This window comes from Coccinella septempunctata, chromosome 5 (assembly GCF_907165205.1).
Source record: "Coccinella septempunctata chromosome 5, icCocSept1.1, whole genome shotgun sequence".
Lineage (NCBI taxonomy): Eukaryota > Metazoa > Arthropoda > Insecta > Coleoptera > Coccinellidae > Coccinella > Coccinella septempunctata.
The window spans coordinates 36273305-36299517 of record NC_058193.1 but is presented as its reverse complement, the minus strand read 5'-3'; the positions used below and the strand labels follow the sequence as shown (position 1 = coordinate 36299517).

The window sequence follows — 26213 nt, the reverse complement described above, 5'->3', positions numbered from 1 at the left end:
TGTTTGGAGCCCATATTGCGGCCAGCCAATCTCCAGTTGAAATTGTTTTCAACAATTGATTCTAAGTTTTCAGGTTCCGTCGCATGATAACCAACAATTATTCGTGAACCGACACACTGGGATTTTTTTAAATCGAACGCTCTTTTCAAGTAAGGATTGATTACCTTCTTCGCTGCGTAGCAACAATAACTTGATAATCGATGTGGTTCGTCTTCCAGCTTGAAGGGTTTGTTCTCGTGTTTGAATCCAAGCCATTCTGGTGTTGACTCTAGCTGAAAATCCCAATCATTCTCACTTAAAAGTCGGATTTCTTCCGCATGAGGATAGAAGTGTTCGTTATATTGAGTATTCCTGGAAGACATTTTTACTCACGGCACTATCACAGCATTGACTGTGCTGGATGGGAGTTCGATTCGACACCAGCAATGTTTCGTCTAGGTATGTGTTTCGTTTTTGTAGACACTCGTCCGATAGACTAGCAAAATCAGAGACAACTCTGTCTCTGAGTCAAAATCGATTTCGGGAACGTTAGGGGGATCCCCCGCTTGCGCCCGCGCAACGCGCATGTCGTGTGGTGAATCGCTCTCAAATATTGATTCTCATTATTTTTGATCATAGAAATTATAACTTAGGTTAGGTTAGTATATCTATGTTTTTGATTCATTTTTTGATCTTGATGGGATGTTAAAAATGAGGTTATAAATTTCATGTTGGTTGTCACAAGGAATATTCGGTATATATTGAAAATTAATAGCAAGAAACTGCCAAGAAGAATCATGAATGAAGTGACACCACTAAAACAGATACCAGAGAAAATTTCTCCCAAATTTTCTTTCCAAGTACTCCCATGCCCTGTAAAAAGCTGCAGCGATAAAAAAGAGTACAGGTGAGGATCATGAAATATTTTTATTTTTTGTCTGTTATCGCATATATATTCGTTCATAGGGTTATTAAATTGGAAAATGGACTTGTCGCTTGTCTGATAGCTGATTCAGCTCCATTAGATAATTCTGGAGATAGTTCAAGCGAAGAGGAGAGTGATATTGAAGAATCTTCTGAAGAAGAATCAGGAAGCTCTGATACAGATAATCAAATAAGTGAAAGTGAAAATGATGATGCCCCTATGAAAAAAGTATCCGAGATTGAAAACAAAATGGTAAAACTCACTAATATAATGTCATCATTCGATTAAATAGTTTTTATACAGGCAGCAGCAGCTCTGTGTATTGGAGTTGGAAGTTTCAGCGATCCTAAAGATATTCCAGGCTTAGCTCATTTTCTCGAACATATGGTATTCATGGGAAGTTCTAAATATCCTGCTGAAAATGATTTCGATTCCTTCATCAAGGTAGGAGTAATTCTCGGAGTAATTTTAAGTAGCCCAGGTATGTACTCAATTGAACCTTAATTTTTAGAAACGAGGAGGATCTGACAATGCTTCAACAGACTGTGAAACAACTGTTTTTTATTTTGAGTGTCTTGAAAAACATCTTTATAAAGCCTTGGATAGATTTGCCCAATTTTTCATTGAACCTTTAATGAATAAATCCGCAATGACTAGGGAAAGAGAAGCTATAGAATCAGGTTTTTAGAAAACACAATTATTCTTCATTCAAATACAATTTTAATTCTTCGTAGAATTCCAGATGGCTATGCCTAAAGACACTTTCAGGAAAGAGCAACTGCTATGTAGCCTTGCAAATCCGGAGTCTCCTGTCAATTCTTTTGCGTGGGGTAACCTTATAACATTGAGAGACAATGTTTCGGATGATAAATTATACCATGATGCCCATGAGTTCAGACTGAGGCATTATTCAGCTCATCGTATGACTGTTGCCATACAGGTAAATGAAATTAGGAGTAACTTCAGTCAAATGCATCATGCAGAAGTCTAATCAATTTTTTCTGAAATTTTAGGCCCGTTTACCTATGGAGGAACTGCAGAATGTCGTTCTGGAATGCTTTTCTGGTGTTCCTTGCAACAAATTACCAGCAGATAATTTTGAGTCCTATAGAAGTAATGTGTATGATACAGAACAGTTTTCCAGGATATATTATATGAAACCCCAAAAGGATGTTTGTCAGGTCTGTATACATATAAATCAATCAAATTTTCATTAAGTTTTTTATCTCATGGTAAATTTGTCTTATTTATTCACAAAATTTATTCAAAGTTTACACCACAGTCTTCTTCATTCAATGTTACCTGACTTAAAAATCTGATAGCTTCAATAGCACTTTGTTGACAAAAAAATTTTCTACACTGTCTTCACATTTCTTTGTATGATATCAGAAAATTACTCTGATATCCTGGAATGTAGTGAATTATTGTGAACAATGACAGTTCAGTCATCTGTTTCACTTTCCCGCGACCGGAGTCGCCTTTCACAGCTCCTAGTCTAGTTCCACTAACAATTTTTTTTCGATTTGACCATTTCTATATCAGCTAGATTTAACATGGTGTCTGCCATCCTTACTGGACAAATATAGAACAAAACCTCATCAGTATGTATCATGGCTGATTGGGGATGAGGGTAAGGGAAGTCTGCTGTCATTCTTGAAGAAAAGGTAAGTGTGTTGGAGGATGAAAATGAAGGTCCTTAACATAACCGAATACTTTGACACAAAATTGAATCGTTTTTCAGGGTGTGGGCTCTCGCGATTTACACAGGTAACGGTGAAACAGGCATGGAACATAACTCTATGTACTCCTTATTCTCCATCAATCTGGTCTTGACTGCTGAAGGACTTAAGCATATGGCAGATGTAAGTTAATTTTTAGTACCTACAGTACCTCATCTTCTAATGAGCACCGACATGCAAGATTTCAATCGATAGATTCAAAATTGAGAACTAGAGTGTGCCCACAACAATTTTTTAGGAAAATTCGAACAACTCAAAACACAACACGTTTTTTCCGATTCTCACCAAAATCAATAGGCTTTTCAACACTGTGGATAAATGTAATCTCGTTGAAACTGAGCTAGATATTTTCAAAATTGCGACTTGTAGAGTGTTCAGAAGAAAGCGTTACACGCACACAAGATGTGATTGTTACTTGGAATTTATTCACAGGTTATATCTGCTGTATTTTCTTACATTAATATGTTGAGAGAAATGGGTCCACAAGAACGGTTGTTCAAAGAGCTCCAAACAATTGAGGAGATCTCTTTCAAATTCTCGGTAGAAGAAAGTCCGATGGATTATGTGGAGGAAATATCTGAAGCGATGCATTTCTATAAATCTGAAGATTATATCACCGGTTCAGATTTATATTTCGAATACGACCCAGAGGTAACAACACTTTCCAGTATTTCATTTTAGAGTTATTTCCAAATGTTGTTTTGCAGGGAATTCAATCTGTTGTTGAACATCTTGTACCTGAAAAAATGAATGTGATCGTTATGAGTAAAAACCATGATGAAGATATCGATTACAATAAGAAAGAGAAATGGTTTGGCACATTATACACTGATAAAGGTGAGGCAGATAGTTGTGGATGAAAGTTGAACTGTTCTTTATTTATTTTACTCCATTTCTGTTGATATATTCATATTTTAATTTTTTTTATTTTATGCTGTGTTTAATGGATTATGGCTAATTTTATGGGTTTTCAGAATAGGTACCATGATTGTGTTGATAAAATAATAACAATTTCAGAAATACCTCCTGAATGGCTGAAAACGTGGAAAGAAGCAAAGCCTGATCCCGAAATGGACCTACCTCCACCCAATCCGTTCCTAACTACGGATTTCGAAATATTACCTGAAGAAGCAGATATCCCGGAGTACCCAGAAAAAATCCTGGAAACATCGTTAGTAGAATTGTGGTACAGGAAGGATCAGAAATTCAAACTGCCAACGGCACATTACCACTTTTATCTCATAAGTCCACTAGCCGTTGAATCGGCCCTCAGGTAAGAATTTTTGAAGCGATTAAACGGGAGGATATTGAGATAGTTGTGGTTTTCTTCCAGTGTGTGCAAAATGGAGATGTTCATGAACTTGTTCATGATTCAAATCGCGGAGAATATTTATCCGGCTCAGGTTGCTGAACTTCTCTATTCGATCAGTACCAATGATCGTGGAATCGTTTTCAAGATTTACGGGTTCAATCAGAAGCTACCGGTGAGTCCGATGAAAAACCTACACTGAAAAAAATAGAAAAAAAAACCCTTCGCTTAAAAAAATTTCAGATATTAATCGATGTTATCAGCGAACATTTGAAGTTGGTGGAATCACAATTGACATCGGTTATGTTTGAGGCGGTGAAAGAAAAATTAGCTAACAGTTACTACAATAAAATTATCAAGCCTTCAACTCTCACAAAGTAAGTGAGCTTTTGTATACTTTTGGGTATATCTTCAACATGTAAAAAGGTTAAAAAAATATCAAAAAATAAGTGCATTTCAAATTGTTGCTTGAAGAATTTATTGAAAACTTCAAATTCTCATATTTTCCGTGTAGTGAATATTTTCACAGAAAACATTGTTTTATCTTACATAAGATGAGTAATAATTTCACAGAGATTTACGACTCAGCCTTCTCATGGATAAATATTTCACACCCACTGAAAAGTTTTCTATAATTTCACAAATAACCTACGAAGAAATGAAAAAGTTCTGCATTCAGTTTCTCGATAAACTATATGTGAAAGCCTTAGTGCAAGGCAATGTTGACAAAGATACCGCTTTGAGGGTGACCGAGAAATTTATTGCAGATCTGAATTATGCACCATTGGACAAAAAATTGTATCCCCAGGTATTTATTGACCTCCCGCTCTAAGATTCCGACCTTATTGTGCATTCTTTCGCAGTTCAAAGTTTGGGAATTACCTAAAGGAGAAAAATGCTGCAGAGTGCAGTCTTTCAACCAGAACGACTCCAATTCTATTGTCACCAATTATTATCAATCTGGGCCGTTCAATTTGAAAGATAGCGTGATTCTTGAATTGATAATGGTAAAATTCAGTGAGTGAAACCCAGTATACAATTAATCAGTTCTTCATTTCAGATGATAATTGAAGAACCCCTGTTCGATATTTTACGAACTAAAGAACAGTTAGGATACCACGTGTTTTGCACTTTGCGCGATACTTTCGGTATTCTTGGTTACACGATCACTGTCAATGCTCAGGCTACTAAAAATACCACGGGTTATGTTGATCAGCGTATCGAAAACTTCATCAGAACGATGAACAAGACATTGAAGAAAATGAGCGAAAAGAAATTCAATCAAGTGAAGAGGGATTTGATCAAAATGAAGCAATGCACAGATGTTGTGCTACAAGAAGAGGTGAACAGAAATTGGGTGGAAATTACAGGGGATGACTATATGTTTGATAGGCTGAAAAAAGAAATAGCTATAATTGAAACTGTTAGAATTACAGACCTTAGGAAGTTTTGGGAGAATACCAATATTTTAGGCAACCAGCAGAATTATAAAAAGCTCACTGTTCAGGTAAGATCATAAATTACATATTTAATTATATGCTTGTGATTTTCTTTCATTTATAATGTTTGTTTTTAAATGTTAAATCTTTCTTTCAGGTTGTGGGTTTCAATATCAACAGTGAGGAAGGAAGTCCTCAAAAAACTAATGAAGTCATTAACGGAAAGGAAAATGGTGAGTTTTTCTTTTTTTTTCACCTTGTGAAGTTTGTTTTAATTATATATATTTTTTAGGTGGTTCTATTTGCTCAGAGCAGGAGAAGCCTGTGATAACTTTCTTATCATCTATTGATAAAATAAGACACCCAGAGGAATACTTCATCTGTGATATGAAAGAATTTAGGAAAAAAATGGAATATTATCCACCGTCTTCTAACCAACTGAAGTGATTTTTCAGCATTTTTACTCGCACCATTCACTATCTACTGTGATTTGTCTATTTATCCTATTTTTAAGAGTGATATTTTACAACGACAAATTATCAATCTTGAAAACCCAATTAAAGATATGGGAACAGTTCCTGATATTTTATTTGGCATATTTGTGAAATAAATAGATTTGCGATTCAAAAGATTTGGAATTTGTGATGAAAGCACTTCAATAAATGAAATATGGATTCTGGCAAGTCGTTTCATTGCATGTATGTAATCCTATCTTCGAAAATCGGATCTATATTTTACAGTTTTTTGATCGGGAAGAAAAAAAAAACTAGTTTCAAAACTGAAATTGTGAAAAATATAGATATCACTTTTATGGTTTTCCTCGAAGATACGCGTGGAGCTTTAAAAAATTCCGAAATTTCCGAATGGGGTCAGTTAAAAAAAGACCGAACGGTTGCACTGAGATACGCGTGTCGAAAGTTGATCTTCGAAAAGTTCCAAAAAAGATGGATGTTACTTATGAGTTTCAGACAACAACTAGAAATCCGAAGAAACAATTTTCCCTACAATATTGACCGAATTGTAAGCGCCGAAACTAGAATTCGTTCTAAAAATGTGGATATTCATATATTTTTAGACTTTCACAACAATCAATAATGTTACTATGCCAACAGTGGTAATAACTTTCGCTTCATTTGATGTCTCTTTGACAAAAGCTCAATTCTTTCGTTTAACTATGTGAAATGTTTTTTAAATTTTTTGGTTGAATTTCGCAACAAAAATTATGGAGGATACTTTGTTATAATGGCAGGGCGGAAAGCTTTCATTGTAAAAGTAGAATTGGACGTCCAAGCAGTAAGTAGAAACACTAAATCCATAACAGTTAATTTATTCAGTCAAAAAAATTTCATACAGGTCACTTGTCCTGGAGTATGGCTCTGTTCCAATGGTCAAGTATCTCTTCAAATATACATGCTAGATTCATGTGTACAAACGTCAAGCTTCCGACCATCTTTTCCAATGTTGTTCCATGAACAGTTTTTATTCACAAAAACTCTTCCAACCAAGTATCATCTAGAAGACCTCAGTAAACAACTCAGTAAGTTTTTTAAAAGCAATTTGGTGATGCATTTGACTATTCAGGCTTTAGGTAGAGAATGGCTGTATGTTGAGCTAATTCAGTGGGAAAATTGTGAATGTGGAAATGTTTTGGCATACTTTCAAATACCATTGAATGAATTCCTCTACCCTAATGTTTGTGGAGGAGTGCCCAGTGGTTCAGAAGTAGATTTATTGATGGAAACTACACCAGCTTTTCCTGTAAGTTCACCCTGTTCATACCTACATGTACTTCAATTCCCAAAAAGTGAGATAAATCTACCTCATACCTGATAGCTTTCCATGTAAATGAGAAAATCTGACTCTGACAGTTTGCACATGGTCTTTGACCCTCAAATTATTATATTTACGCTATCGTATTTCGATTATCTTTACTGTTTGTTATTGTATGAAAGTAAACGACGTTTTAAAAGAATTTTAGTTTGGTTTATTCGTTTTTCAGGGTACACTAGCACCAAAGTTGGAAGTGTGCACCAAAACCACGATCGAAGAAACAATTTGTTCCTGCATCCAACGAAAACCAAACATCAACACCGTATTGAACCCAAAAACCATCTTGTCCTGTAGGGGACGTCCCAAAGGCCACAGGGCTGTGTGCCACTCATACAGTAAACAACACAGGTTGAAAATCGTTTACAATGTAGCTGATCACGAATCACCTCTAACGATGTTTTAGGAATAAAAAATGTAGACCCACGTGTCTGATGAGGTGTAGAGTCTACGAAAGACCCCCGTGGAGGTACAGAAAGGTGGAGGATGGCTTTCTGCAGCGCCAGCGAGTATTGGATTTGCCACTTAAGCCCACTCCCCAGTTGGAGTTGGATGGTGGGCAAGATGGAGGCCCCTATGGTGGACCTAGGAGGTAATACTACTGGTTTAATAAAAATTAATAGGTCATTTCAGGATCCTGTTTAGTTAGACTCCTATGTCAAAAATTATTTACTACTGAAGATCAATAAGCTGATGGTTAGATGTTTGATATATAGTATTTTTGTTTTTCGTATACTTGAACATAGCAAACGCTCAGGAACTTCTTCACAGATCACTTAAGTATTGACCCATGTGCAAAGCCCAATATGACTAAAGGGTACTATAAAGAATTGTCAAAATCGTTTATTGTCATTAGTTACCGAGCGATAGGCAATCTTTCACACACCGTTTCTAAGAAACGTTTTGTATGCATCGCGGAAACCAATGGCAACTAAGAGTGGATAAGGTTAGGGTACCTAACAACCCTCCATAGGTACTAACTACTAGAGTTGATACTTTGACAACTTCTTAATATATATTTTTTTGAGCAATATTAGTGTGATAGGAATAAATTTGTTTATTATTTAGCACCCTGGAAGATAACAGCAGAAGTCACTCTCTACCAAACTTGTTTGATAGAGCTTGCAGTATTTTTCAGAGCAGGTGTGTTCTGTTGGATTAGAAAAAATTATCATGTTGATTTCATTCGATCCATTCCATCTGAATGCAACTGCAATAGCACTCAACTTTCATCTATTCTAATGTGCAACTAACCATCTTCCAAGTAAAAAATTTTTCTCAAATTTGATTATTACACCTATAAATGTATTTTTCAAGAACACACCCAGACAGAGGCATGGAAATACGTAAAATACTGAAGGAAAGCTTGAGGAAGGCTTTAGGACAGCCTGTTACAACAGGTCCTTGCCAACCAGGAGGTACAAGACGATAACAATTTTCAAATTCTAGTTGACTGAAAAAAATGCTTTTACAGATCGTATATGCGAATGCGGACGTGGACATGCTGAGGCTGCATGTGCTGTTTGTCAGAAGTACAGTGGAATTTTTAGCAGCAAAATAACCGAGCAGAATGACGATAAACAGGTATACATCAATATTCCTTATACTTTGAATTTATAAATCAATAATTATGTATATGCATTAAACTATTTTTTTTTAATAAAATGAAAATTTATCGACGGTTATAGGTTTTCTATTCAACGGCTAACCCAGACAAAACTTTCTATAATCAACTGATGAATCAGGCGCGTAGGAATGATGGAAAACTTGGGGAATTACGTCCAGAGGTTCATAAGGCCCAAAAAAACTGTTCTCAATGCAAGGCCCATATAGGACAGTCAGTTTGTGCAACAGCTCATGAAATACCAGAGTCAAAGGGCAACCTTTCCAAGAAACTACATCAGAGGATATCTAGAACATTGCAGAGTATACCTAGATATTTTGATGAAATGAAAGAAATGTGTCATGAGATTGGGTAAGGCTGATACTCACAGATATAAAATGTGAAAAAAAAGTTATCATGAGATCTTTAAAAGATTCATGCAGAAGTTTACATGATCTCTCTTAAATTTTTCAGGGACTGTGAACAATACCACACCACACAATGTACTTGTGAACAGATGCCAGATATGGGAAAATTCTATAAGGAACTATTCCAAGAGCAATATAACAAGTAGAATATTCTTAGTATTATTATTCTTTATATGTTTTCAATATACATACTGAGTATTGGTTTTTGATTACTTTGCCTTCATTTGATTTTTTCAATGTTACCCCCCAACCAAAGGATGTAATGGAATTGAAATTAAGAGATATCTGGTAACTGCAGTTCTAAGTTTTCGTTCTCGCATTACGAGGTTGTTAAGGGTTCGTAATAAAAGTAAAACGTTTCGTTTTCATTCATACAGAATGTAGCTTTCCGTTTTCCAGTTACTCAAATTAAGGGCTAAAGTGCTAAGTCCGTTACTGTCCTATTCATCACAGACAAGAGCAAGTACATAGAAAGCGAATGAATTTCGATTTTAATGATGACTAACACCAATTCATTAACCTTAATTAGCTACCTGAGAATAACCGTATATGAAACAATGACAATTTTAGGAAGGAATTTTTGATTTCCAGCGTGTCTCGTCTTTTCACATTTTGGTTCGCGCTCGAATTCAAATCGACCACATTCCATCGAGTTTTCAGTGGTCTATTTTTAAACTGGGAAAATATGGCGGCTACGGTGGGCAGTCATATATCGCGATTTTGAATAATTCGTGAAATAATACGATGAATTCAAGTAAAAATACGAAAATGTTGTGGGTACATGTTATAAAGTTGTGCTCAATCTTATAGATGAGTGGAATATTCGCTAATTGAAGTTATTTTGTGAGTTCAGTGACTGTGACGGAGTAGGTGCGATTTAAAATTCTGCTTTGATTTAAAATACCATAGCGGGTAAGCGCATTGTGCATTAATATGATAAGATTTGATTTGGAAATCCAATTGATTGTTGTCGTATTATATGTCAAAAGTAGATATTTTTAGATGATTATTTTATAATTAGGTTAGGTGACATCTGTGTACGAGCCCTTGATTTCATCGGATTTATGTTTTATAAATTTTTGATTACTTAAACTCTTGGCAATCCTCACATTCCAATTTTTATAAATAATTCTTATGAGTACAAATCATTTTATTGATCTTGTGTTTTTCCATATTCTAAACAAAATTGGAATTCAATACCCAATACCAATTTGTAACTAAGAACCTAATCGTGAAGGAATTTACTGATTCCAAAAAATGGATTGTTTGAATAAACTTCTGATCATTCAGATTCAATCATATGGTCAATTTTTCCATTTTCAGAGGTACCTACATTCCTTATAAATATAAATAGTTTCATCTGTTGCACAATCATACCTTTTACATTTTTATTCTGTATAATTCTTCGATAGCTTGTGTGTAACATTTTTTCGATCAATATGTGTTCCCTGAACAATGAAAAACAGAAATGAAACAAAAAGGTGTGTGTGATTCATTGGTACTGTGGTTGGTGTCAAGGAACAGCTGAAAAAAGCTATTGAATCATATATACACCCACACAAAACTAAATAAAAGTGAACTCAATTGACTCCTATTCCCCAAACCTTACAAATTGAATTAAACCATCCATTTGGTAATGCAATCATTCAATGATTTTTCGAGTGATTTCAGTATGATATTTATCTCATTATCCAGTGTACAAAGGTTCTGTTATGGTAAAGGTATATGTGATTTTCTGCAGATTCGATTAATCTTCTGTAAAATCAAGGTAAACACTAGAGAAACTGTAGAATAAAGATTCAGGGAAAACTTGATCCCCACTCATACATGTTGATAGAAATTATCAATCCACCTAAAATATGATTGGTGGAGAATTTTTGGGGTTTATTGTCATCTTATTGGATCTGATGATATTCCGGATTTTTATCAAAATTTTCAGTTGCACTGATGCACCCAAGCTAGGAATTTCCCACGAAGGAAAAAAAGGAAGCCCTTGAAATGCAGTTTCAAGAACAGTTTTTTTGGGGATGATTTCATTTTGTGAAACAAAATGACCGTATGACCCTTGTTGGAGTAAAGGTGTGTTGTTTATGTTGTTAGGATCCCTATGCTAGAGACAGTGGAAAGATTTTGCCTTTCTGCATATCCTATTTTTTCATAAAGATTGACCGCTCAGGTGAGAAGCAGTAGCACCTGGCAACTCATGTTAGTATCCTGGTATACAACAGTATCCCAGAATCAGGATTCTGGCTACAGCTATGGGGAAGATCGCATCAGAAGTTCAACATATAATTCATTTTCCTTTGATTTTGAGTGCCTGAAACATTTAGGTATATCAGAAATTGTCAAAACATTCCAATATCGTTGGATGTTGTTCTCATTTGATATCACGATTATTTCAAAGAATATTTCCATAACATATTTAGATAAATAAATTAAAAGAAAAGGTCTCATTGATTCCGAGCAAGAGCTACAAATGAGATATGCAACATTATTTTGATTGGAACCAGATGGAAGATGAGCAGAAGGATTTTTAATGTATTAGTAACATAATATTCTTTGTTTAACTGTTCTCGGAACCTGTACTTGTCATTCTGCACCGAGATTTTTCAATTAGGCCTCGCAATTTTCAATAAATCCATAATCCACGGCGGACAATAGCCCATAGGCGAAAACCTCCAATTTGAAAGTAGTGCACCTACCGTAGACCACTTTCATTACCTCTAATGACAGCGATATCCGATTCTATTTTCGTTCGCATCAAATGGTAAGTTTGGGATAGTTGTCGACTATTTTTACATCGGCACATCGAATCTTCTAGTATCTTTTTCTGTTGCCCGATGTTTTTCCGTCTAGAGGAGAACGAATAAACGACCACGTGACCATCATAGTTACGCTTGTGCCGGCATCGGTCATGGTCTTTGAGTTTTGGCTGAGAAACACTTCCGACGTTGCTTTTCTTTCTTGTATCGACCGTTTCCGGTTCATTCTCCACTTCCGTTATTGCCATTCCACTACTCGACAAAGGAATGTCTGATCTTTGATAGAAGAGAACCTCAAATTGGAAATTTCTGATTCGTAGATCCTTCATATGTGTTGCCAATCGGCCCCTCCCCTGGTCCCTACTCAAATTTTTGTAGATGTAGCGCCCTCTCGTAGAAGGTTGCGTTCTTAAACCTATTGAGTACCAGCAATCCCCATTCTTATTTTCACAAGGGCTACAAACACATCTGATTTATGGTGCGAGTGAAATTTGAATTCCATTTTAGTCATTGTTAACGTAAAAATATGTTCAATCAGATCTTTTGAAATTCAGTAGCTCCTAGCGTTGACTATCTCTGCTCCAAAGCCTAAATCAGTCAACACTACACACTGCCTGAACCGACATACCGAGAATGTTTAATCCAATCGTTCTGATAGAAATTCCCATATTAATTCCGATAAACAATCGGACCAGGTCATATGAAACACGATTGTAGACTACAAACGCCCACCAAACAAAGGCGCGTAGAGAACGCATCCCATGCTTGTTTTCCCAAGGATTACCAAGTCTGTAACAGGAAAAATTTTCGCATACCACGTTCCTATTTATGTCCTGTTGACCGAAAATACTCCATTCATTACGAAGAACTGTCTCCGTTTCTGCATTCGCCAAATGTGGGTGGAAATAAAATCCTGCTGTGTGGGAATCCACGTGAATGAAAGATAATTAAAACGTTGTAAGGTTCTTCTTGGTAGAATGGAGATGTGGAAAGTGCTCGAGATATGATTTGAACCTTTAAATCGGACGATCCTATATTTTATATCGTGAAGGTTTGCTCTAAATGATCTCAGAGCTATAAAATGTCAATATCTGGTATCTATTACAAACAAATCTTTATTCATCGCTAATAGCGACTTCGAGCCCACCTTGGTTACAATACTCTTATTAATTTGCATCATATTAATTTTTTTTTACAGCAAAATGGTTGTGGGGGAGCCGAATATCAACAACATCATGAGCGGCCTGGAGAATAACAGTGGCATCAAACAGCACAATCACAGAAAAAAGCTGAAACAAAGGTTTGTTTCAATTTTTCATTCTCGCTAAGTCCAGACCGATTTGTTCTTATAACATCTTTTCCTGTGAAATAATCAGAAGTTTTGGGTACTTGTTGCTCTGCATCAAATGGCGTTTCCTCCTGGCTACTGTCCAGATACTAATTATTATCACATAAAATTTTATATAAACATAAAAATATTTTCGTTTCAATAAAACCATTTAGTATGTCTGCCTAATTCATTTATTTAACTACAGTTTGCAAGATTTGATATGTCCGCAATTCCAGATTTCAGCTCATTTCTCAAGCAGATTGAAAATTTCAGTTGAAACATGTCCTCCAACATGTATCCTTCCCTCGGCAGATGGCGCTACTACTATAAGTAGTTATACCCCCATTGGGGGTATATAGTTATACCCCCATTGGGGGTATAGAGTCACTGTAAAGAACAAGTGCTCATAATAACAAAATAATATGAACTCAAAAACAATAGATTTCTGGTACAGTTAAAATTCTGTTTCCAGGTTTGATCTTATAAAGAAACTAGGACAAGGCACATTCGGTAAAGTACAACTAGGTATAAACAAAGAGACTGGACAAGAGGTGGCTATAAAAACGATAAAAAAGTCGAAAATAGAATCGGAAGCAGATCTGGTAAGGATAAGGAGAGAAATTCAAATTATGTCGTCGGTTCAGCACCCCAACATAATCCACATATACGAAGGTAAAACGTTACTTTTTCCTTATGAGCTGTATTAAGAAGTTCCGCTTGCAGTTTTCGAGAATAGGGAAAAAATGGTTCTGGTAATGGAATATGCTGCTGGGGGAGAACTCTATGATTACCTTTCGGAAAGAAAGGTGCTTTCTGAGGAGGAAGCAAGGAGGATATTCAGACAGATTGCCACCGCTTGTTACTATTGCCATAAGCATAAAATTTGTCACAGAGATTTGAAACTCGAAAATATTCTTTTGGATGAAAACAACAACGCAAAGGTACTGTTATCTTTTTTTGCAAACTACATAGAAAAAATTTCTTCATAGTACTCCACTAGATGAGTTTCTAGAACTTGTAAACATACCAACAATTCACTTCAACCTACTGAAGTACTCTATATCAATAAATCCATTATTCTTAAGATAAATAATATTGGTCTTCCATTGATCTTTCTTCGAATTTATCTAGTACTCCATTATCTTGTTTCTACGACTTGTAATAATTGCTTTGGCACCTATCGAGTTATCCATTTGGTTTTGGCATCAGAACTGAGGAAACCTCATTGTTATTATGTTTCATGTCATTGCATTTAACAAAGCATACCTTGTGATTTAGAGTACATACATAACTTTCCTTTTCAATTCAGATTGCAGATTTTGGTCTGTCCAATGTATTTGACGACCAAAGGCTTCTCAACACCTTTTGTGGTTCCCCCCTTTATGCTTCTCCAGAAATAGTCAAGGGAACACCTTACCACGGTCCAGAAGTAGACTGTTGGTCTTTGGGTGTATTACTTTATACCCTCGTTTATGGAGCTATGCCCTTTGATGGCAGTAATTTCAAGAGACTGGTAAAGCAGATATCTCAAGGGGATTATTTCGAACCTGCAAAGCCTAGTCGTAAGTTTTGTTGATGAAACCAAAAACGGGTTTTCACAGTTCAATTCATTTCAGCCGCGTCACCCTTAATCAGAGATATGCTCACTGTGAATCCAAAGCACAGAGCTGACATCGAGAAAATTTGTAGTCACTGGTGGGTTAACGAAAATTACGAGGAGAATTGCTTGGAAATATCGGAAGACTTGGCAAATCAGACTCCGGTTAGGTTAGATCTCCTGTTGTCTCTGGCACCGCCTCCTCCACAACTAGAGAGTGATAAACTAGTGGTGACAGAAGATGTAAGTATTTCAAATGATCGAGAAAAAAATCGGTTTGACCAATTGGGAAAATATTAGGTTGCAGAAGATTCAGCCAAGAACGAAGCCACGGTACCTACAAGATCTCAGTCAGTTGGCAGCTTGATGGAACTCTCACATCCAGCTGAGCGAAGGATCAAAGAAATGTTACTGGAGGAGAAATCTCCAAAAAGAAAGTTGGAATCCACGGTTAGCACTGATCGTGCCAATATCGACAGGGGACTGAAAAGAAAGGACAAAATAATAAAAGAGAATACAATAGCAGACATAACGGTTCATGGTGGAATGCATGAAGTAGGTGGAATGGACGATGAAGACATGTCAGAAGCTATTCCTTTGAACAAATCCCTAACCCAGACTCTTTCTCGTGATATGGAAGTCGATCAACTTGAGGATCCATCTTTGGAAGGCGCCGCATGTTCGGAAATTATCGAAGAAGCGAATAGGAAAGCGATAAAAGAACCCACAAGGTTGAAGAGAAATTTAACAACTACCCTAAGTACCAAATTAGAAGATATTAACGAAACCCCTAGTCAAGAAAATATTGTAAATAATGTGAATAAGGAAAATGAAAAATTAGAGGAAAAAGTGTCTGCCAAACCGTATGAAGAGAAGGACGAAGAAAAATCTGGTAACAAGACCACGAAGAAAAAAATTGTGAAGAAGAAAGTGTTGGCGGATAAAAACGAGAATGCCAACGATAAAGAAGAAACGAAATCTTTTGCTCAACCTAAAGAAACTCCCGAAAAAGAAGAGAAAGTCGAAATGCCTGTTAGTAAAGAGACTAACGATGAACCGACAGAAACTCCTGCCAAACCAGTAGAAAGGCGACGATCGAGAATATTCGAAGCCGCGGAAAAATTCCAGAACATGATGAGCCCAACAGAAACCCCCAAGGCACCGATTGAAAAACCAAAGAAAATCATAATCCCCGGTGTGAGTGTGGATGGTTTCAAGAAGGAATTCGAAAGGAAAGCCAGTTTGACTTCGTCTTCTGTTCCGAAACTGAAGACTGATCCATCCAAAAAGTCCTTCGGTATGGACAAACAGAAATCGGTGGAATCGCCTGTTCCAGCTGAAACTTTGCCCGAGAAGAAGGTTGAGGATAAACGAGAAAAAATCGAAACTGAAATGAAAAACGATGATAATACTGAAGCTGTGATTGTAGATGATCGAAAGGAAAAAGTACGAAATGCTGTGAGTATAATTTCAAGTGCCTTAGATAAGGAGGGGGCGAGAAAATCGAAATCCAGGCCCTGTATGGTGAGGAAACCCCCTGTGCCTTTCGGGGTCAGTGGAAGATCGGCCTCGGGAAATATTGGGACGATCTCGAGTAATCTTATGGCTCCTGTTGCCCCCAAGCCGTTTGTAAGACCGCAGGTAGGTGGATTAAAGTGTTTTTTTTAGTTTGAAGAAGGAAATCTATTTCGAGGGTGGATTTATAAATAGGGTATTCTCACTTCAGTTTGATAAGGTGGAACCTCACCAGGTGCAAGAGCCCCCGCGTGAAATGCCGGACGAGAAGGTGTCTTCCGCTGAGATCACCCTGAAGTCGGCCACGTTACCCCGTCGCAAGACAACGAAGGCCGAGATCCAGTTGAACTACCCCTCTCCCAAGCCAGCCACGATGGAATTCAAGACTGAGATGGCGCATCCAGTGGAAGCTCCCCATAAATATTCGACGCAACGAAGCGAAGTCATTGTGCCAATCACTGGACGCCCTACCGTCAATTTTAGGCAAGTTTTTAATTGATTAACTCCAATACCGTAATGACATTTCCAATTTTTCTTCCAGAGCTTCATCGTTAGAACCGGAAAGCATGTCGAAAGCGAGGGAGAGGATAATACCGATCTCCTTCGAGAGAATCGATAACAATAAGGAATGTAAAAGCCCGCAGTCGCCTCCTGTTAAGCCTTCAGTCCCCAAACCTTTCCAGTCCCAGAGATCGAACATCTCTCAGAGGTCCAGTAGTCTTTCCCGACAGTCGACGCAAGAATCGGACACCGAAACCATCACATCCGGGGAACCTATCAAAAAGTCCCCCAGGGAATATATTATTCCGATTGCCATAGAGGGAGGTGGTTACGTTACCCCTAGAGCAGGCAGTTTGGAACCAAGCGAATCGGCGAATAGTTCATCGACGAGGATCAAGAGTAGCTTTGTGAAACCCAAGAGATTCAAGTTAGTAACTGATATATTTTTGAATAGTTCAAAAAAATTTGGTCCTTTGAGCTGGATTAAAAAAAATCAGTTCTCATTATTTGGGCTTCTTCAGTTTTGTGAAACCCAAGAGATCGAAGTTTTTAATTCGTTCGTAACTCATTTGGTCCTATGAGCTGGATTAAAAAAAAAAATTATATTCGCATTATTCGAACTATCGCAGTTTTATGGAAGTTATTTTTGAATATGTAGTAACTCATCTGGTCCTACGAGCTGGATTTAATAAAGAGGTAAATCTAGTTATTCAAATTCTAATAACTTGTGAAACCCAAGTGATTCACATTAATATTCAATATACAGGGTGAGTCTTTGACTCGTACAAATATTTTATCAGTAGATTCTTGAGGTCGAATAAAACCTTTTTGCCTTTACTATTTTTTTCCGAATTGGCTCGGTTTAAAAGATACAGGCTGTCGAAAAACTATAAAAAATGTTATTTTTAGTTCTATCTCAAGAACGGTTTTGTCGAATGGAATGAATTTTGGAACATAGTTTTTCATTTATTTGATGAATCTTCTTCGAACATAAGATATCACCAACGTCTTTCAGTTTTCCCATTATGAACATTAGGTATCATAAAAATACCAAAAATTCAAAGAACCCAACTCTTGGAACTGAGTTTTAATGAATATTTGAACGTTTTGTAAAATTAAAGTATTCTTCATATTTTCTCGTATAATGCGCCGTTTTTGAGTAATTTGATGTTCAAAAATAAAAAATAACTGTGAAATTCGAAAAATTGGGTGCTTTGGCTGAATAAAACTCTGTTTAAAAGATCCACAAAGGTGTAGTATCACATATTTAGCTAGTTATTATTCTGAAGGTAATTTTGTTTCTCCAGGGGCGGAACATCTCATTATGAAAACTTAAAATGGCTATATCTTTTTATCAGGAAAAAGTGTTTTTTTTTTACCTCAAGAATCTACTGTTAAAACATTTGTACGAGTCAAAGATTCATTCTCTATACTCAATTGTTTCGTTTTTCAATAGTAAAACATTTGGTCCTTCGAGCTGGATTTAATTTAGAGCCAGTTCTAATTATTCAAACTCAAAATTCATCGTAATTGACAATTGAAGACAAACTTTCTACTTGTTTGGCAGGCAAAATGTTAAGGATGTTTTTTTACAAAAAACGGACCACTAATAAAGCGTATTTTCGTTTCCATGTTGAGGCATGGATTAACACGTTCCCAAAAATTCCATTAGTGTTATCCTCATGACATCAGATAAATTCCTTCCAGCTCCAGGCTAAGTGATAAGGACTCTGAAGACGAATCGCCCTTTACGAACCTCCACAGACACAGTTCCTTCGGTAAGGACAGCGACACAGAGGACTCCAGGAGGGACGCATTCCATATGCACAGGCTGAGGTGCGATATCCCGACGACTTGAAAAAAAAACCGTGCATTTAATATTACCGGTGTGTTTCAGGAGTACAAGACCGAAAAAGGCCAGCGTTGAACACGCCGATTCTATCAGCTCTGGAGAAGACGACGACGATGACGGTTTCGATATTTTAACGGCGGAAAATCTGTTCTCGACGTTGCTCTCGAGGGTAAGACGAAGAAAAAAAATCGCGTGTATTTTTATTGACGAATCTCTTCGATCTCAGGTGAGAGATTTGACGCAAAGGCTGAATGTAGAGGACGGAGGAAGGCCCGGTTTTCCGAGCGGCAGACTGTTGAGCCACTTCGATCATGGTACCAATTTTTGGAACATGCATAACAGAATCGATCCCTTCTCGAGGTAGGTCAGTTTTTCATTTATGTTTGTGAGGTTGGGTTCGTACAGCTTTACTAAGAAGGGGACCGATCTGTGTTTGCCATCCGGTCATTAGATTGGTCAATTTCTTAGGAGGTCTGCTTGAACCCACCGTAAGAATTCATTGTTTGGATTGTGAATTCTTCAATTCTCGTATTTTTCAAGCTCTCACTATAGAGTTGTTTATACAAGAGAGGTAAAGACAATTAAGTAAGTTTGATGGTTGTTTTCACTTCATCATATGCGCAAGGTTTCTTTAGATTGTCACTGTTTTCGAAGTTACTTTTTATACTTAATCGTTGGAAGTATAGATATCAAGGTGCTGTTCATTGACATCTTAAAACTGCTTTAAAAATGGTTGAATTGGGAGATACTTTCAGTTTGTGATCAAATACAAGCAAAGTTTCATTTTAGTCTCTGAAAAACTCTTGAATCGATCAGAATATTTCTCTTCGTTGTCAACCAACAGCATTACGCATGTAGTCGATAGGAATTGATCCCATTTTTCGATATTATCGTTACTCTAGAATGAGTTCAGATGAATGTGTTTATTTTTTACATTTCAAATACAGCGAGTCTCTGAATACGATTAAATTCAGTAAATGAACGATATTTTTGTTGATATTTTTGGATAGTTCGATTAGTATCTCAATTTTGCTCCATAAGAGTTGAGGGAGTTCATAAATTTTGAGACTGTTTCAAATGTTTCCATATTTTTCATCAAGTTTGTTTACTCACTTAACATTTTCCCATTTCTTCATGATTTTCACAGTTTCAGGTGAAAATTTATTCTTATGGTTTGTACGAAATCTTTGATTTACTGAATTTATTCCAAGTATGAAACCCGCATGGTGAAGATCATATTATTTTAATACAGGGTGAATCTTTGGCTCGTACAAATATTTTAACAGTAGATTGAGGTCAAAAGAAACACTTTCTTCCTATAACTTTTTTTCCGAGTCGTCCCTCATAAAAATATATACCCATTTTGAGTTTTCATAATGAGCTGTGCCACCCCTGGAAAAACTAGCTAAATCTGTGACACTACACATCTGTGGATTTTTCAAACAGAGTTGTATTCAGCCAAAGTACCCAATTCCACAGATATTTTTTAATTTTTGAACATCAAATTACTCGAAAACGGCGCATTATACGAGCAAATATGAAGAATACTCTTATTTTACAAAACGTTCAAATATTCATTAAATAGCATCCAACTTAGTTTCAAGAGTTGGGTCCTTAGAATTTTTGGTATTTTTATGGCACATAATGGTCACAATGAGAAAACTGGAAGACGTGGGTGATATCTTGTGATCGAAAAAGATTCATCAAATAAATGAAGACCTATATTCCGAAATTCATTTCATTCGATGAAACAGTTTGTGAGATAGAACCAAAAATAACATTCTTTTTATGGTTTTTCAACAGCCTGTATCTTTTGAACACAGCTGATTCGGAAAAAATGGTAGAGGAAAAAGGTGTTTCTTTTCAACTTAAGAATCTACTGTTAAATTATTTGTACGAGTCAAAGACTCACCCTGTATATCAATTATTTCATAATAATCAATCTAGGAAAGGTAGTGTAATGCAAATTATGTCACTCAATTATTATTCCTCCTTCTGCACTTTTCAATTCAGTTTTCCACATTTCATCCGGTCCATTTTCGCTTTTATTCTGTATACCGGAATTGCAGTAGGACAATTTTTACAGACATACAACGCTAGGGAGAACCTTCAGCCGTGAAAGGTCAGCTGATCGTACATACAACACGCCCTGGCGTAGGAGTGCCAGCCGAGATCTAGCAACCGACATAGATGCAGTCATGACCGATAGAGAGGTGCCACGCGGAGGTGAGCTTACACATCCCTAGTTGTACCACATAGTTGTGTTGTGGAAGAAAATTCAACCGTTTTTTTTTTATAACCTTTTTGTGTCACCCTATTTTTGTCCCCATAGTGGTTGACTAAGTTTTTGCATTGGATACTTTTGATTTTCTTCTCGATTAATTTTATTTTAGAAAATTCACCATAATTTCAACTTAGTAAACCTCTCCATTATAGTTCGTACACATGTCATGGGATATTTTGATGTAATCTGATCAGATATTTGCATTTTTTTATTCGAAAATTGAAATTGAATAGTCGAAATTTTTTTGGCACCTTAGAAGAATGTTTGTAGTCTTTTAACAAAGTGGACACAAAATGACAACACAGTTTATGGCCATGTTGTGAAAAAAGGCAAACGACATCAGAATATGCCGGTGGCATCTATAAAAGCATGGCCGTGACAGTGTTGTGTGTATTGCAGCGCGAGTGCGTGTTAAGGTGCATGTGCCCCCCTGTGGACCTGCCATTCGGAAGGGCACCGACTAACTCTGCCTGGCTACCTGCTGCAACACAGACTCGGTAGGCTGCATGTATTCACTAATTTTTTTCAGTTCAACACTGTTCACCATGACTATTTATGTTTCCATGAAATTTATCATCTAAAAAAACCATTTTGAACTTTGATTTTAACGTGTTCATATTTTGAGTATAAAAAGTTCACGCACCAATTTGATACCTACATGTAAAATGTATTTTGTTACTTGTTTATCAAGTCGATTAATACCCAGCACATCACTTGTTTGAGTTTCGTTGTTTTTCTGGCATGTTCACTAATTTTCGTTACTGGTTTTTGTTTTCAAGCAGCTGCAGATGTTTTGTGCCAAAAATCCACTAACTCTGTAAGGTAGGTTAGGAACCTTTTCTTTTTCCGTTGGTGTTTTGTGTTTGAAAACCAGTTGCTCGAACTCCGCCACACGAACTTCATAGCGAATTTTTTTCAGATAAAAACACGAAGAAAGAAAATCTCAATTTAGCGGATTTGGATCTCAAAAAATTGAACCTTTCCGAGGAAGAATCCATGGCTTTATCTTATCTAACCCCTGCACTAACCAGAAGAATGCAGAAGCAATTGCTAGCGCAGCTTGCTCCCTCGGAAGTTCGAAAGTTGCATCGCACCCTATCGTCTAGAAATTCATCCGATAACAATCCCTATGAACCCCGTAGAAATACAAGTAGCACGCTTAATCGTAGATCGGTGGACCGACTGTCGTCCACGTTGCCGAGGAAATATTCCAACGATGGCACAACAAAAACGTCTAATGTAGACGAGAAACACCCGATGGAAGCGAACAACAAGGAATCTGATTTGGACAAAACGAAATCTTTCTTACCAGTGAAGTCGTACGTCAGAAGCGAGAGGAAGTCTCCTTTCAGAGATAACCAAATGAACGACGATGTCACAGTGCGAGGTTTGAAAACACCAAATCGCGAGATCCGACCTTATTTCAGGACGAGAACAGACGCAAATGTGATATATAGTCCAGATTCAAGCTTATCGGAGAGTCTATCCTCTTGCGCTAGAGATCCCGATAGCGAACTGAGCTCTAGAGGGTTCTCCACAGATAGTTATTCTTCCTTGTGCCGTCCTTCTTCTTCGTCGAAAACCGACGACGTCCCTCTTCGATATTCCAGACCTGTTAGATCTTACGAAAGTTCCCAATCCACGGTTACCAATTCGAGCAATTCCTCCAAGACTGATATTAAAAAACCGTCCTCTTCCACTAAACGCATTTCTAGATTTTTAAGACCGGACTTTTTCGATCCTCCCAAACACGAAGACGTCGTTGTCAAGGAAAAGAAAGAAAGAGAGATTGAAACGCAAAAGGTTCTGAAGGAAATACGCGATAAGAGAAAGGAAAGACTGGCGGTCAGGAAACGATCGCCTGGTATGGAGAAGAACTTGGATTCGGATTTTTCGAACTGTGAAAATTCTAACAGTACTACCAGCAGCTTCAAGGAAACGGAATCGAGTTCTGCGTTGGATAAAACGAGAAACGAGGTTAAATTTTTAGACAATAAAGTTCTCGAAAAAACGACCAATCTCCCAGAGTACGTAAATGTTCCGGCCAATACCGATGCGAGTAAAAAAACGAGGATATCTAAATTGGCACGTCCCAAGAGTTACCCGGCTGAGTCTTCATCGGTTAAACCTGTATCCAGGATACCGGAAAAGGCTAAAATATCACCGGAGAAAGAGTCTAAATTGAGTAAATTCAGAAAGGGATTCGTGAGAAAAGACTCGAAGGAAAAGACCAAAGAGAATAAAAACGAAACGAATAAAAATATAAACGAAGAAGAGAAAGCGCACAAGAATAAACTACTACAATCCATCGAGAAGAAATTAGAGAAATTCCGTTCGTCTCCGGATAAAATAAAAGAAAATTCGGCGGTTGAAAACACGATCAGGAAATTGAGGGAGCAAAGTCTGCCGAAAAACCTCGAACATTGCACCGAATCTGGACTGATAAAAAGAGCTGTGTCGGTCGAAGATCTATCCAACGTACAACTTCGGGATAAACCCCTACAGGCTTCGAGAAAGTCCGTAACGAAGATCTTGGGCCTGTTTAAAAAATACGAAGAAACGGAAAACAAAAAGAACGAGAAATTGGTGAAGAAGAAAAAAATTGAGACGAAAACTGAACTGAAATCTAAGTCGTCCGAAATCGAAGGAGATATAAAAGCTAAAGGTGTAAACGAAAATGAATCGGCGAGTGAAATCGACAAGTCTAATATATCTGATAATATCGTCCAACCTGGAAAAATTGAAACGAAGGTTACGAGTTCGAGTAAGGATCTGAAATCAAGACAATCCAAACTACCGGTTACGTCTTTCAGAAGAAGTTTGAACCTGGAGAACGTGATTCAAGATCCGCCAAAGCTCGGTGCGGAAACTGATATTGAAAGAGAGAAAAAAGACAGTGATAAACCGGATAAGGAGAGTTTGAGATTGGATTTCTCGAAGATACGTGGAAGTAAGACGGAGCCCGGAATATCAGAGCACATGCCATCAACTAGTTACGACTACGGTAGAGGTCTAGAACATAAGAGAAATTCATTCGGCACTGGACAAAGTTCCCAATACCTCTCACCTTCGGATGACGTGAGCTGTGATTCTTGGTCAATTTGTTCGGATGCGCACTCGCCAATGTCGCCAAATGGCCAAATTTATTCAGGAGACGAAAGTGAATCTGTGATCGACAGGATAAGACGTAAGAGTTTCTATACGAGATTCAACGAGAAGAAAAAGCCGCATACGAAGACCTACATGAAAAGTTACAGGGATTTGGACTTGTACAAAGATTTAGGGCTGAGGGCGCCTAATAGCTACGGATCTTTAGATCGTAAATCTTACAACTACGATAAGTTCGATCGTATGAATAGTACCTCGTCTAACCCTCAGACAAGGAAGGAATACAGACCTTACAACAGAAGTGCTTCCGTGTTGAATGATTATGTCAATCTTGTCGGTCAATACCAACCGTATAACACCAAATCGAACTATACATCGAGTTTATATTCGGATTCTGAAAGTACTTTGGATGAGGACAATTCAGCTGCAAAACTGAGGTGAGTTGGAAATGAACATTTATAATTTTTATTTGGTACTTGGGAAAAATTCAAGGCAAAAATTATACTTCTACTGGTAACCCCCAATTTCAAAAACGGCTGGACCAAAATTGATAGACTTCTTAACTCTGCAGATGAGCACCAACGTGCAAAATTTCACATCGATAGATCAAAAATTGCGAACTGTCTGGTGCCCACAAACTTTCATGCAAAATTCGAATAACTCAAAAACCGTTTTTTCGATTTCCATCGTCGATCCGCATAATCCTCTCAAAATTGAGCTTGGTAGTTTGATTTCTCGGATTACTTGCATCGTATCATCTGTTTATTTTGCAGGAACAGTTCTCTGTTGAAGCCTTCATCAATTCACAGAATGACATCCAAGTCCCCAAGCAGTGAGCGTGTACTCGTCGAGTCGCCCACAACTTCCGTAGTTCCTCCTACTAACTTCACTAGACTTCACTGATTATAATCTCTTTACGACTATGAGCAATTATCAAAAGTATATTTTTTCATTTAACACTATTTTTTCCTATATAATTTTTTTCTACGTTCACTATCCGAATCATTGAATTAAATTGGATTCTTTGTAGTGCCAAATGTATTATATTCAATGAACGATATATGATATTAAATTTATTTTTAGGTAGTATTTATTATCAGTTATTATCTTCAGTTACAAAGAGAATTTGTATCTTGATATTCTTGATTGACTCCAATTTCGTTCCTATACTTTTCTTTTTTGATGTGATTATCGAAAAATTATGTTGTATATTTAATAAGTCGGGATGTATACTTCTGTTATTGAAAAATTATATTTCATCACTGCCATCTTTAGTATTTGGTTGATAACTAATCAAGAGCTCATTAATTTTGTCAAGTTCTTTATATTTTAGAAGGGTTTCATCGTTGTTTATTTCAAACAGTAAGTATCCATTCTCGAAGGTGAAATAATTTTTTTTACAAATATTGTGGCTATACTTCACCTCAAACTATTATTTGATGAAAAATTGTTTATTATAAATATTTTTCTTCATTTGAGTGAACAAACCGTGCGATGTTTCACATTTCAATTAAACTCTACTGATACTCATCTAAATTGAGATTTATTTCAAGAATATATATATAGTATTTATGCTTTATCCTTACAGAGTGACCCTTTTCTGTTAGTAAAGTGTATGTAAATGTTGTTTGCTTTTTTTAACCTAAAGAATTTTATTTATTAAGTTTTATCTTGTTTGCGGTTTTATTTATTTATTTCAAGTACTTATTTATGGATATTTTTTGGATTGAAGTCGAAATATAATACGAAAATAAATACCTTCATATTAAAATACTGTTGAATATTTGATATTTTAATAATCAGTTGAACTCGAGGATCTTCTCACAACGACACCTCCATGTTTTAGAAAATGTTTGAGTTGAGTTTGTGTGAATTGTTAGAATCCTGTATGTTGAATTTGAGATTTTATAGAAAATAAAATATATATTTTAACTTAAAACTTTTATTTTTTCCATACAACAGAGAAACAGCACACAAAGCCGCTTATTTCAGCCTATCGCTGCGTTTTGCGATTA

General features: G+C 36.7%; 3 protein-coding genes across 3 annotated transcripts; 2 read left to right on the top strand and 1 right to left on the bottom strand.

Annotated features, from left to right (window-relative positions):
• Positions 1–644: 644 nt before the first annotated feature.
• Positions 645–26130, top strand: LOC123314127. Its single transcript, XM_044899246.1, has 40 exons — positions 645–886; positions 946–1156; positions 1208–1348; positions 1416–1584; positions 1639–1844; positions 1918–2085; positions 2447–2568; positions 2646–2766; positions 3076–3294; positions 3351–3480; positions 3661–3916; positions 3977–4127; positions 4196–4329; positions 4526–4760; positions 4816–4959; positions 5013–5459; positions 5549–5624; positions 5684–5834; positions 6945–7149; positions 7391–7569; positions 7625–7810; positions 8536–8636; positions 8693–8802; positions 8907–9193; positions 9296–9391; positions 10120–10161; positions 13210–13311; positions 13814–14013; positions 14065–14282; positions 14651–14903; positions 14958–15181; positions 15239–16579; positions 16665–16936; positions 16995–17381; positions 18662–18790; positions 18852–18975; positions 19033–19166; positions 20893–21032; positions 22010–24635; positions 24972–26130. Exons 1-40 carry the CDS (start codon positions 708–710, stop codon positions 25099–25101), a joined length of 10746 nt encoding a protein of 3581 aa, XP_044755181.1. The 5' UTR covers positions 645–707; the 3' UTR covers positions 25102–26130.
• On the top strand, positions 6499–9461 carry LOC123313496. The gene is made up of 9 exons (XM_044898405.1): positions 6499–6684; positions 6745–6928; positions 6980–7149; positions 7391–7569; positions 7625–7810; positions 8536–8636; positions 8693–8802; positions 8907–9193; positions 9296–9461. The coding sequence occupies exons 1-9, from the start codon at positions 6634–6636 to the stop codon at positions 9393–9395; spliced, it is 1368 nt and encodes a 455-aa protein (XP_044754340.1). The 5' UTR covers positions 6499–6633; the 3' UTR covers positions 9396–9461.
• Positions 11291–12291, bottom strand: LOC123313498. The gene is made up of 2 exons (XM_044898408.1): positions 11971–12291; positions 11291–11566 (listed from the first exon to the last, which is right to left on the bottom strand). Exons 1-2 carry the CDS (start codon positions 12257–12259, stop codon positions 11523–11525), a joined length of 333 nt encoding a protein of 110 aa, XP_044754343.1. The 5' UTR covers positions 12260–12291; the 3' UTR covers positions 11291–11522.
• Positions 26131–26213: the final 83 nt, after the last annotated feature.

What these genes read in the sequence shown, in the direction of transcription:
- LOC123314127 (XM_044899246.1), top strand. Translation starts at nt 708, where the DNA reads ATGTTGGTTGTCACAAGGAATATTCGGTATATATTGAAAATTAATAGC. An exon ending in AAGCCTTCAACTCTCACAAA is followed by an intron (nt 4,330 to 4,525) that starts GTAAGTGAGCTT and finishes ATAATTTCACAG; the next exon opens with AGATTTACGACTCAGCCTTC. An exon ending in AAACTACACCAGCTTTTCCT is followed by an intron (nt 7,150 to 7,390) that starts GTAAGTTCACCC and finishes TTCGTTTTTCAG; the next exon opens with GGTACACTAGCACCAAAGTT.
- LOC123313496 (XM_044898405.1), top strand. Translation starts at nt 6,634, where the DNA reads ATGGCAGGGCGGAAAGCTTTCATTGTAAAAGTAGAATTGGACGTCCAA. An exon ending in AAACTACACCAGCTTTTCCT is followed by an intron (nt 7,150 to 7,390) that starts GTAAGTTCACCC and finishes TTCGTTTTTCAG; the next exon opens with GGTACACTAGCACCAAAGTT. An exon ending in AGCAGAATGACGATAAACAG is followed by an intron (nt 8,803 to 8,906) that starts GTATACATCAAT and finishes CGACGGTTATAG; the next exon opens with GTTTTCTATTCAACGGCTAA.
- LOC123313498 (XM_044898408.1), bottom strand. Translation starts at nt 12,259, where the DNA reads ATGGCAATAACGGAAGTGGAGAATGAACCGGAAACGGTCGATACAAGA. An exon ending in GGATATCGCTGTCATTAGAG is followed by an intron (nt 11,567 to 11,970) that starts GTAATGAAAGTG and finishes TAAATGTTTCAG; the next exon opens with GCACTCAAAATCAAAGGAAA.